General features: G+C 48.7%; 2 protein-coding genes across 4 annotated transcripts in view; both read right to left on the bottom strand.

Annotated features, from left to right (window-relative positions):
* Positions 1-6359, bottom strand: part of MROH2A (maestro heat like repeat family member 2A) — a 44165-nt gene extending 37806 nt beyond the window's left edge. The window contains exons 1-5 of the mRNA XM_046018943.1: positions 6233-6359; positions 4851-4949; positions 4422-4603; positions 1490-1621; positions 1113-1275 (exon numbers count right to left, since the gene is read on the bottom strand). Of these exons, the coding sequence (XP_045874899.1) occupies positions 1113-1275; positions 1490-1621; positions 4422-4603; positions 4851-4932 (559 nt within the window). The 5' untranslated portion in view covers positions 4933-4949; positions 6233-6359. The remainder of the gene's footprint in view (positions 1-1112; positions 1276-1489; positions 1622-4421; positions 4604-4850; positions 4950-6232) is intronic.
* A 4183-nt stretch (positions 6360-10542) lies between these two features.
* Positions 10543-12514, bottom strand: part of LOC123950827 (UDP-glucuronosyltransferase 1-6-like) — a 35135-nt gene continuing 33163 nt past the window's right edge. For all 3 annotated transcript variants that reach the window (XM_046019285.1, XM_046019283.1, XM_046019284.1), the window contains exon 5: positions 10543-11568. In XM_046019285.1, the coding sequence (XP_045875241.1) occupies positions 11271-11568 (298 nt within the window). In that variant the 3' untranslated portion in view covers positions 10543-11270. The remainder of the gene's footprint in view (positions 11569-12514) is intronic.

Genomic DNA, 12514 nt, shown 5'->3' with positions numbered 1-12514 from the left:
CCACCATAGAGGCAGCTGCTCAAACCTGAGGCCCGGGAGTCATCCGCGGCTCCTCCCACTTATTCCTTCACCTCTGGCACACAATTCATCATCCCATCGATTGGAGTCTCGTTTATGTCTCCCCTCTGTCCACCACTCCCCAAATTCGCCCCAGCCTGAGCCACCAATGCCTCTCATCCCTTCTCTGTCCACACAACAGCGAGAATGGTCTTCCCAGAACCTTTGTTCCCCAAGGCAATTGCCGCTTTGACTCCCTCAACAGCTTTCCAGGGCCCTTGAATGAAGTCCAGACTTACACCAGGCCCTACAGCCTCTCCAACCCCTTTACCCCATCTTCCCCTCACCCTAACTATAACCACAGTTTCCCTCAGTTCTGCAGAGAAACCAAGCCTTTTCCTGCCTCAGGGCCTTTGCACGTGATGCATATCTGGTTCTTCACACAGTTACCATCCTCTCATCCCTTCAGGTCACAGCTGAAATGTTGCTACCTCAGGGAGACCCCCCACAGAGGTGAGGTTCCCTTCCCTCCTCCTGATCTCAAAGAGCCACCAAGCTGTTCTCTTCCCATCCCTCATCTCATGTGATAATCATCGATTTTCTTGTTGACTTGTTTACAGTCCTTTATTGGGGGGGGGGGGACACGGCCCCTCATCCTCACTGTGTGGCCCAGCACTGGCCACAGCCCTGCCTGGAGCAGGAGCTCAGCACCTGCTTGTGGAATAAAGGGGGAGCCCAAGAGGGAGAAAGGTTTGAAGAAAGAATGACAGAGGAATCAAGAGACAGAAATGAGAGGCAGGGACACAGAGAATCTTAACAGCGGAGGGAGACACAGGGAAAGGGAAAAAAGGAATGCAGGTGAAAGATAAGAAAAGAGGGAGGGGCTGTGGAATCGGTGCCGGGGAGCAAGGCGTGCACCCCTCGGGACAAGCACCAAGAGATGTGTGCAATTGCTAAACCGCTCTCTTGTACACCCGAAACTAATATAACACTGTGTGTTAACTAACCAGAATTACAAATAGAAATTTAAAAAGTAGAAAAGAGAGGAAAGGGTTGGTCAGAGAAGAGAGAGGGGCCGCCGGGCTGCCACGGGGCTGAGGACCCACTGCGCCTACCGTTGCCATTGGCCAGCTTAGCCAAGGTGATGATGACAAATTCATCTGTGAGGTTGAGGGGCTTCAGGTGGTGCTGCAGCTCGTACATGACGATGCTGAAGTGGTTTCGGGACAGAGCCACCAGCGTATCACTGGCCACCTCTGCCTTAACGTCGCCATCCACCTGCCGGGGACGGGAGAGGGACGTGGAGCTCCACAAAAACCCTCCCGCCCCACAACTGCTCCAGCCCTGTGTGCTCCTCGGGCTCAGCCTCTTCTTGACCCCTGAGGTCACTGGACAAGGGCCTTGCATGTCCCAGGCCCTGCCTACCAGCGGCCCAGCCCCTGGGTGTGTTGGGGTGGGGGAAGTGGGGGGCATTGGGGGAGGGCTCTCCTACCTCCAGGGTCTCTCTCATCTCCTTGGAGGCAATGGTGACCAGCCTCTGGACTCCCTGCTCCTCCAGCTCCCCCTCCTGCTGAATGATCTCCTGGAGGATGTTGTAAATGTTGACTTTGCGCTGAGTAGAAATCTGGAAAACAAGTATGGCAAGTGGCAAGATCCCAGACTGGGACCACGGAGCCAGGGACCGACCCAGCACAGTCCTCCCTCGGCTCCCTCCACCGGCCCTCCTCCCATGTACCCATGATTTGTAAGCGACAGTGTATTTGATCTTTGTTCCATTTCTGGCACAGACCTCCTAAAATTCTTAGCATTTCCAGAGTTGAGAGTTTTAAAGTGTCCTTTGTTATGCTAATGAGGTGACTCCCAAAAGATCTAGCCCTTTGTTGAGAAGACTGGACCTTTTAGTCTTTGGGAGGGAAGAGGGGCTGGAATTTGAGGACAAACCACAGGCAATGATTTGATCCACGTGCCTCTGTAATGAGGCCTCTGTAGGAGGGGGCTCAGAACACATGGAGATTCCGGGAGGAATCCCCAAAAGTCCAAGAAAGCAGTCTGCCCTGCCCTTTGCCCTCGTGAGGGAGCACCTGAGGCCAGGAAGTGTGCCTCTAACTCTACTTTGATTCCTAGATAGCCTTATCGCCATGTTAAACGACCTGGCTTGGGACAGAATTGGACAGACTGTACAACCCAGGCCACACCTGCAGATCTGCCTTGGAGAACAACTCGTACTTCATCGGGTGTGATGAGCCGCGCTTAAAGGATGAATGTGGGTCAGGGCCTGCAAAGCCCTTGGAGGACGACCCCCGCTCTCAGGTGGTAGGGCTGCCACTTCCCAACAGCCCAGAGGCCTTGGAAAATGTGGGCACCTCAAGAAGAAAGAAATTCACCCAAATGGATATGTTGTCCTAGTGAAATCTGCTCCAGAGCATTTTGCCCTTATTTGCCTGGTCTTGGCATAGCAAATAACCAACGATCCTACACCCCGATCAGAGATTCCTCACAAAAACCACTGGAAAGGAGAAAGTTATAAGGCCTTGCCTGTCCAGTACTGCATGGCCCTGGACGGGTGTCCTGCAATCTTTTTTTTTTTAACTGCTCCCTAAAGATCCTTCTTAGACATATTTTCCTAATTCCACCCCCCCCCAACCATGAAACCTTAATACCACCAATATATTACGTATCTGTTTATGGGCCGTATACATCTCCATGCTTTATACATAAGAAGGTACGGTTTTCTTCGTGCCTCCTCCCACCCCAGAACTCATTTTGTCCACTTCAGGACAGTATCACCCCTGTTGAGAACATGTGCTCCAGGTTTTCAAAGAGAACTCAGGGAGGCCTGAGTTCTTTCTTCTTCGTCGTCTTCTTCTTCTTCTTCTTCTTCTTCTTCTTCTTCTTCTTCTTCTTCTTCTTCTTCTTCTTTTTAAGATTTTTATTTATTTGGGGCGCCTGGGTGGCTCAGTGGGTTAAAGCCTCTGCCTTCGGCTCAGGTCATGATCTCAGGGTCCTGGGATGGAGCCCCGCATTGGACTCTCTGCTCAGCGGGGAGCCTGCTTTCCTTCCTCTCTCTCTCTGCCTGCCTCTCTGCCTGTTTGTGATCTCTGTCAAATAAATAAAATCTTTAAAAAAAAAAAAGATTTTTATTTATTTGACAGAGAGATCACGAGAAGACAGAGAGACAGACAGAGAGTGGGGTGGAGGGGAAGCAGGCTCCCTGCAGAGCAGAAAGCCAGATGTGGGGCTCGATCCCAGGACCCTGGCATCATGACCTGAGCTGAAGGCAGAAGCTTAACCCACTGAGCCACCCAGGCGCCCCTGAGGCCTCAGTTCTTAATTAACACTCCTGCGGCCCCTACATAAACAGCCAGATCTGTTACAAGACCAGCCTTATCTGTGATCAAGAGGACTCTTTGGAGAATATTTATGGTCAACAAGACGAAAATTGTCCAAGACTTAGAAGCTAGTGTAAAACAGGCCCCTGAGGAGGTCTGGGTTATGGGCCCTCAAGGAGAGCGTGTCCTCGATCTCCCATGATCCTCTAGGTTAGGTTAGGGCTCCATGGGGCTAGAAGCTCAGTCACAAGAAACTGATAATGATGCAAATGTTTCCTCCATAACAACAAAAATTATTCCCGTTCATGGCAACGTAAATGAGTTTTGTCTGGCAAAGACTATAAATCTCTGTGAGTAAAATGCTCTTCTTACCAGATTTTAACATTTTGCTGGTGCCTTCACTGGTTAATGAATAACAAATCTTTGAAACGTGTTCATTTTAAAAATATGCATACCTGTTTATTGGCTATTTATTGCCACTTATCACCGATGACAGCCTGGGTATTAATCCTGTACCTACATTTTTTTATATCTCCTGACATCTTGGGGCCTTGCAGGTCCGGGAGAGACAGCCCCTCCCAGGTTGAGCCAATTACTACAGAGAGCAAAGAACTCAGCCCAGGAGCCTGCTTTTCTAATGCAAACCTTTGCCTGTGGACCACAGCTCCCAAACCCAAACCCGCTGTGTCAGAATAGACTTGGAGAAGCAAACCGAGAGTTGCAGAGGGGTGGGGGTGGGGGGATGGGTGAGCCTATGAGGGGTATTAAGGAGGGCACAGATTGCATGGAGCACTGGGTGTTATAATATGTAAACAATGAATCTTGGAACATGACATCAAAAACGAATGACACACTGCATGGTAATTAATATAACAATAATAATAAAAAAAGAATAAGGCAGCTTTTAAACATTATGACAGTCCCTGCTGGTCCTCCAAGTGAGAACCTCACAGTCTCTCCCACCTCTGAGCCCCAGCACTTGGCCCCACGCCCGCCGTGGTCAGTAAGGTGTGCTGAGCGGTGGCCGGCTGCACAGGCAGCCACAGGTAGGGCGGGGCTCCGAGGGGCAGGTGTGGGAGGGCAGGCAGGCCCTACCTCTGGCACCTGCAGGCAGCGGATGAGAGCATTCATCACCACGGATGGCTCCGTGGTGGCCTTGTCTGTGATGATCACTGAGGCCAGCATCTTCCGCATGTCAGGACCTGTCCCGGCGGTGTCCGTCTTTGCTGACCCACTGTCCATGATGTTGAGGAGGTTCATGACTTGCTGGAAAGTCCCTGAGACAGGTGGCACAGCTGGAGTGCTGAGAGGGCCATCCCAGGAGGCGCTTCATGCCCAGACCTTCCCAACACTGCCCAGCTGCAGCTCCAGCTGCCCCGCAATGGAGCCTGGCCTCCCTGTCCACCGCGCAGAAGGAGAAACTGAGACTGAGGCTGGGACCCACTCCCAGAGAGTTGGTGGCCAGGACTGAGCGGTGGGCATGGGGAGGGGGCAGGAATGCAGAGGTGGGGCCGACTTTCTTACCTCTATCATCTGGTTCCAGAGGTTCCAGGTCTTCCGTTTCCTCTGATGGGTCCTCAGTTGAGTGTGTGGCTGCTTCTGTCATCTCTTCCTCAAGCTCCTCTAAGACCAAATTTGTAAAATAGTTTGTGTATCAGCACACCCTGAGATGACCCTCAGTAAGTCATGCTCTGTATAAGACTCTCCCCTTGAGTGTGGACAGAACCATGACTTGGTTAGACCCACGTTCTAAGCAGTGGACCATGGCATGGACGACAGGAAGCCACTCCCATGGTCACATGATCTTATACAAGCCTGGAGAGGACTCTTACACTAGCCTTGAAATGGAAACAATGTGACAAGTTGCCCAAGGAAGGAGCCACATGGCAAGAAAGTGAGGGACTCGGTCCTACAACCACAAGGAACTGGATTCTGCAACAACCACAAAAACTTGGAAGAGAACCAAGCTCCAGAAAGGAAGTGGTCCTGTCCACACCTTGAACGCAGCCTGTGAGACTGTCCCCACCCTGAATCCTGACCTACAGAAACTGTGTGGTAATAGATGGGTGTTGTTTTAAGCCACTAAGTCGGTGTCATTTGTTACACTGCAGTAGCTAACAAATACACTTTGTAAATAAGGACCATTCCTCTCTCTTCTCTTGAACTGAAACTAATGAGAAATGAGAAATCCACCTCAGCTGCCCCCATTGCTTCTTTCAAGGGGCTCTTACAACATCAACAGCTTCTTAAGGGTTGGCAAACAACACAGATGTCCAAATGGAGGGCTGAACACTCCCAGATCAGTCCTGTGCTCTTTCCCTCCTGGGAATCCTTTTAAGGGCTACACAGGGACCCAAATACTGACCTTTCCTCAGAGACCTCTCCTGGATGGAACAAAAATATACCACAAGAAAAAGCCCCGTTCTTTGCCTAATACACATCAACGGTAATGGGGACAATAGTAGGAGGGTTTGCCAAAGAAGTGGGGTAGTTGGCTTCTCAGCCGTGCTGTAGATGAGGAATGGGTCCCCTGGCAGGGTGGGAGGGTTTCATTAGAATCATCACCGTTAGGTAGCAGACCCTTGGAACTTTGAGATCTAACTGCCTTCCTGAGTCTTTATCAAGTGAGGGCTTTGAGGAGTGCACAGGGCCCTGTGATTAAAGCGCCACATTATGTTGTCACTAAATGTTTTTCTTACTCATGTGTGTGGTAAAGTATGGTGGCCTGTTTGGAAAAGGGGCACAGTAACAGTGGGAGTGATTCACCACCATGTCTCCTGGGGATGCACTGGTGGTTTGCAAGCTCCATGGGAGCTTCTTGGCCCCTGTGCTTAGAAGGCAGGGGGAGACCCAAGAAAGGCCATTCCGGGTTGGTAGATGGCAATTTTAATAAGCAAGAAACTCACATGTGGTGATTATCTTGGGCAGCAACAAGACTGTGGATCTTTGCACCTGCCAACTGCATCTGAAGAGTTTATTCAGAGGCCTTAACTGGGTTCAGTCACATATACCATCAAGGTGGCCTCAACACCATATCAGCACCTCAGGACTGTGTCCTTGGAGCAGGCTCTGGGAGTGGGAAAGGCAAGCAGAACCCTCATTCCAAGAACAGGAGAGAGGATGGGGAGCCTCCAATTTCCCAGGTCCAGCTCATGGGTCATCTTGCAGTCACATCTTCTAGGTGACTTCTTCCAACATGTAGTCATAGGACCTCAGGGTGGGAAGATGTGGTCAGGGCAGATGGGGTGGGGTGGGTCACAGAGGAGTCCTGGGAAAAGGACTCTTCCTCCCCAGGGACTGGACAGATTACAGGATGGGGAAGGGGGCTCCCATTGACAGAATACTTAGAAGATGAAGCACCTCTAGGACAGGTGAGAGGGCAAGGACCCTGTTTCCCTGAACCAAAAGTGGGGCCCAAGGATTCCTCTGTCAGTTGTAGCTGTGAGTTAGGTCAGATCGAGAGTCTGAGCAATGAAATATTGGCCTTTGGAAAACTTTCTATGCATTCTAGGGCAACAGAACAAGACTCAGAGCCACGTAGGTCCAAGACTGCTTAGTTAAAATTCCCCCTCAAAGTTTGTCCACCCTCCTGAGAGGAAGTTCCTCAGCCTCTGCTTGGACACCTTTGATACCAGGGTCCTCATTACCCTTCCTGGCCCATTTCTACTTCACTGAAACTGGATATTTAGAAGATGAGCTTCCCTGGCGTAATGCCAAACCCTTCTTCCCCATAAAATCCCTGTGTTGTTCCTCCCTCTGCCCTTTGGTGACAAAATGACCAACATGGAACAGGCAAGAAGACAGTTATCACCCACCCCTCTTTCATAGCTACCTCTGCCCTACCTCCTCCCACCACCCTCTGGGCCAGCTCTTCTCCTCCAAGATCACTTAAGTGATATGGTTGCCATTCCATTCCACAGACTCTACCTGCCTACCTGTTGTGTGCAGCTGACATGGCTCTCCATGTAGTGGTGAATCTGGAGGTGGGTAGGACACCTGTGTCCTCTGACAGGCTAAAGACCCAACAAATGAAAGATTGTGGATTAAGAGATAGGACTAAATGTATCAGTTACCTATTAATGTGTAAAAAACCACCCCAGAGCTTAATGACTAAAAACAACTCCTAATTATTGTTCATAAATCTACCAGCCAGTTCTGTTGATCTGGGGCATATCCATCCATGGATTCGCTCATGCACCTGCAGTCAGCTGGTGGGCTGGGTGACGGCTGGCTGGTGATGGATGGCCTCCCAAGGTTGGCAGGCCAGCAATTGGCTAGCTGTTGGCTGAAGTGGCTACGGTGATTGGGTCCCATGTCTATCCCACAGCAGGGCTAGCCCAGGCTGTTCTCACAGCAAGGAGGTGGGCTTCTAAAAGAGCAAGCAGGAACACAAAGGCCTCCTGGGGCCTCCACTTGGGACTGGACCCTGCCCCCTCTACCGCATGCTACTAGCCAAATGCAGGTCACAGGCCAGCAAGGTCCCCAGGGAGTGGGGAAATGGATCCCTCCCATGCCCAGCCACATAGGGAAGGGTATGGCCATCAGGAAGCGTGGAGAAAGGAGCCATTTTTGGTTGCATACATAAGGAGTGTGTAAGCCATGGCAAAAAGTGAGAATCCCACCTAACACAGTATCCAGAGAAGACACTGAGGTCACAAGATCGAGGAGAAAGAAGTGGGTTCTGCTAGGTTTTTGGAAATAAAAACACTTTTCAGGGTTGTTGGGTTTTTTTCCTTCAGATTAGGACAGTAATATTTGACTCCCATATAATCCATTCACGAAATCAGTCACTCGAACCTGCTATCACTCAGCTGAGCTTTCCACCTTCTACGGGAGCTACCTTGAAAACTGGAAAAAACTGAATTGTAAAAACCTGTGGGTTTAAATGCATGAAAGCACCAAGGCAGGAAGTGAAAAAAAAAAAATATGGACACAACGTACGTATATAGTTGACACATTTGGGAACATCTCCCCAGCTCACTAAGCTCCCTCTTCCCTGACACTTGGGGTCAGTTAGGGCTCCCCGTGGCCATGTTTTCCCTGCGTAATCCCTCCCTCAGCATTCCTGATTGGATGACTGGGAGTGGACGCCTGATCTGGACCAATCAGATTCTTCCCTTCTGGGTAAGCGAGACTCTGGTCAGTCTTCCATGGTCCTGTGCGATCTTGGGGACTGAGGAGCAGACAAGGCCAAGAGGAGAAGGAAGAGTAGGGCAGGCACCCAGAGTGTATGGGGACCAGTCCCGGCAAGAGAGGCACTTGGCACCATTGAGGCCCGGCCATGAGTCCTTAGGAAATCTGCCTCCTTACAAAAAGTCCCTTTTGCTTAGGATATCCCAAAAAGAGGATATAGGGGCCAGAGAAATCAAAGTGTGAAGAAACACAGGCTGGTGGAGCCCAGAGCAGCTCAGGTCCGAAGAGGTGGGGGCGGCAGGGGACCCGGGAGCTGGTCCCTGGGTGGACCAAAAAGGGCCTTGCGGGACGGTAGACTAGTTTATGAGTCCCGGTAGGGCTCAAAGTTGTGGGGAGGGATCTGGCAAAAACAGCTTCCCAAAAGCAGCCAAGGGAGGGAACAAATGGGGCTGGGGTCAGGAGAAACTACTTACCCACGGGATCAGAGCTCCAGTTTGAAGTCTGCACATTTTAAAACTGTTATGTGTGACAAAGGCCACAAAGCAACAAACACACAGAAGTGTGAGCAAAATTAAAGGTACAGAACAAGTGGAGAAAATACGGTACAGGTCAGAACGATATTCTCATTAATGCAGTAAACTCTCTGAACAAACCCTCGGAGTAATACAGCCCATAGGAAGACAGGCCAAGTACAGTCTCCAAAAAAGAAACACAAATGACTCCTAAAATTAAAAAAAAAAAAACAACCCGTTGACGTAATATAGTAATAAAAGCACATTTAAAACAAGACCCCAGGGTGTCTGGGTGGCACAGTCAATTGAGTGTCCAACTCTTGGTTTCCGCTCAGGTCATGATCTCAGGGTTGTGAGATCGAGTCCCGTGTTGGGCTCTGTGCTCTGTGCTCAGTGGGGAGTCCATTGGAGATTCTCTCTCCTGCTCCCTCGCCCCCTCCTTCAGCCGACCCTCTTTCTCTCTCTTTCCTCCCCCCTCTTTCTCTAAAATAAATAAATCTTTAAAAAAAAAAATTTAAACCAGATCCCATGGCTCATCTACCAACTGATACTTTCCTTCGAGATATTACTTTACACCAAAGAGGGTGCAGGAAACTGGCTCTCCCACACACGGATAGCCCCTCTCTGTGTGCAGTTTGCAAATAACTCAAGCCATCTATCTGTTCAGGGTGTCAAGGCTGCAGTGCCCCACCCAGATCCCTGTTTCCTTCTGCCTTAGGGCCCAAGGGGCCGCCTCCAATGTCACACCTCACTTTCTCTCCTGGGGGCTCTTTCTGGCTTTTAGGGTCCCCTTGCCCAAACTTGTGGCCAACTGGAAGTGAAGGGAAATGAACACAACCTGGGAGCAGCCAGTCACGGACACGGCAAGTGCTCAGAGAGCCCAGGACTGGGCTTCTCACTAAGGTGGGGTAAGTCTGACGTCTTACACTGGCCCCCAGCATCGACAGAGGGATCCAGCTCCAGCCACCCACAGCAGATCAGCTTCTTGGAGTCCCTCACTCCCGGTCCCACTCCCCACTCCCATGTCAGGGTTTCCTTCACTTACCAAATAAGCTACTTGCCCTGGAATCCTTGCCTCAAGGGAAACTAGGCATACCATAACCATCGACTTGATGGAGACAGTCATGAAGATGTACAAAGACCTAACCACTGGGCTGTTCAAAGAGGGCTCTTTTATAGCAGAAAATAAAAGTGAATCCACCCAGAAGTCTTGGTTAAATAAATCCTGTCCTATCCATGCAATAACTAATTTCTTGGCCATGAAAAATGAATTAAATGTTATAGAAAAGTGTGGGGAGGGCATTCCCAGTAGAGTGAAGTGAAAAAGAGAGTTGGAAGGTGTTAGATATGCTTGGTGTAGCTGCAGTATTTTATAAGTAAACACATTTGCCAAAATAGTAACTGAAGTTATTTCTGGGGAACACGATTACCAGATTTTCATTTTCTTGTGTGTGTATGCATGCACCTCTATGTTTTTCTAATTTCTGTCATAATCGTGGATTATTTTTACAATCAGCACATGTAGTTCACCGAGAAATGCAACAAAAATGAAGAGAAGAACACCTAAGAGATATAATTTATATGAATTTATTACTGTTTTCAATTGTTCAAAACATCAGAGAAAACATGCTTGTGAGACACTCTGCTTTGGGTTTTTCTCAAATGAGATCCATTTGCCACAAGCATTGATTATCCTCTTGAACACACCATTCATCAATTTCGTACATCATTCTTTTCCCTAAAGTCAGAAATCAGACACTGTTCTCAAAAGATCCTAGGTCATTCATTTATCTCAAGTGCAAGGGCCTATGCCCTGGGAATAAACAAACGTATCCTTCTTTAAATACACCAAGTGCCATCTGCGAAGCACAAGTGTAAGTTAGGACATGCTGTCACTGGTGATGGAGTTTATCACAACGTTCCCGGAAGCCAGACAATAATGTTAGAACTGTCCTCGTGGGTTGCAGGTTGGGGGTGCGGGAACCTCTGACACCTGTGCCCCCCAAACAGTCCTCACTCCTAAGTAAGAAAATTAATGCAAAGTGCAGGAAGGACCTGTCTGATCCTCTGGCAAGTCATTTGAATGAGGACAAGGGTAGTTCAGATTAAAAATACTAGAGGGGGCAGAAACCTTTCAAGATCTCTACCTGTAGGTGTGACTACCAATTAGATTGTTTTTATTTTGAAAAACCACTCAGGGGTATCTCACTCAGGGCTAAGCATTTGTTTAATAAGCAGAATATGAATTTAACATTGTGTCTGGTTGCAACTTCGGGTCATCTCACTTCTCACCCCCTTCTCAGTGTGCCTTGGATTTGTGAGATTTCTTAACTCGTCCTTTCTTCCCAAAGCACTTCCGGCAGCCCAAGGCGCAACATTTATAAGCAATGAAGACAACCCCCAGCACAATGGCCAGGAGGAAGCCGATCACGTCCAATGAGTGGTACTGGTACCAGGTGAGATCGTGGGCTGCCGGGCGCAGGTGTGGGGCCCCCTTGTGCCTCATCACGAACTCCACCCAGAACACAGCCAGGTCCAGGGGCTCGATGGGGCGGTCCTTGTGCAGCCTGGAGAGACGCATGATGTTCTCCTTATAGCTAAACATAGAGACAGTTATGTGAGTGTCTGGAACATTGGCCTCAATGAACCATCCTCCCTTTAGACTCGCTGTGTTTGGGAAGGCTAACCTTGGCAGAGGAAATGAGTTTCCATTATAGACAGAAAACACACACACACACACACACACACACACACACACACACACACACACACAATGGTCTTTATCTTTGAAATTAAAAAAAAAAAAGTAGAAAGAATACTGGAGGCCAAAATTATGATACGAAATTATTTGAACCTTGCTTTCTACTTTCTTTTTCTTGGTATTTTTGTAGGAAATTAGATACTTTTTTACAATAAGAGAAAGAAATAAAAGGGCGTGTCAGAAATTATGAGTGGTTTTCCTTTTCACAGAGTTAAACAATCACTTCTAGTCAAAGCAGAAGCAGTTTGGAAGTGCCTTCTGCAAGGGGGTGGCGTACTTCTGCATTGATGACACACCACACCATCCAAGTCCAGCATTAGCACGAGGTTGCGTCTATGCAGCCTGCTCAACAAAACAGATTTTTGTTGATTTTGGGCAGTGTGGATAGCTGAATCAGAACATCTAAATCCAAACTGGGTTCAATGCTTCGACCCTTAGTGTCAATGCTCTAGAAGAAGAAAGAGACTGAGGAGGAGGGGGGAAAAAAGGAAAAGGAGAAGAAAGACCAGAGTAAGACCCTCTTCTTCAGGAGCAATTATGATAACAGGCTTGTCATTATATTTGGATACATCATTTTACTGTGTAATCATATTTGGCCATAAGTCTTGTTAAACATCTTCCTTTATATGTATCTTTTCTTAAAACAAGATAGATTTTCTAGAACTTTCCTTCATTCATCCACCATTTACTGAGCGCCTGTTATGGCCTGGTTGCATCATCTGATGTTCAAAATGTTTCCATTTGTCTTTATTTTATGTCCCAGCTTGGCATGTTGGGAACAT

This window comes from Meles meles, chromosome 9 (genome assembly GCF_922984935.1).
Source record: "Meles meles chromosome 9, mMelMel3.1 paternal haplotype, whole genome shotgun sequence".
NCBI lineage: Eukaryota > Metazoa > Chordata > Mammalia > Carnivora > Mustelidae > Meles > Meles meles.
The sequence above is the reverse complement of the archived record's forward strand: the minus strand, read 5'-3'. Positions and strand labels throughout refer to the sequence as shown.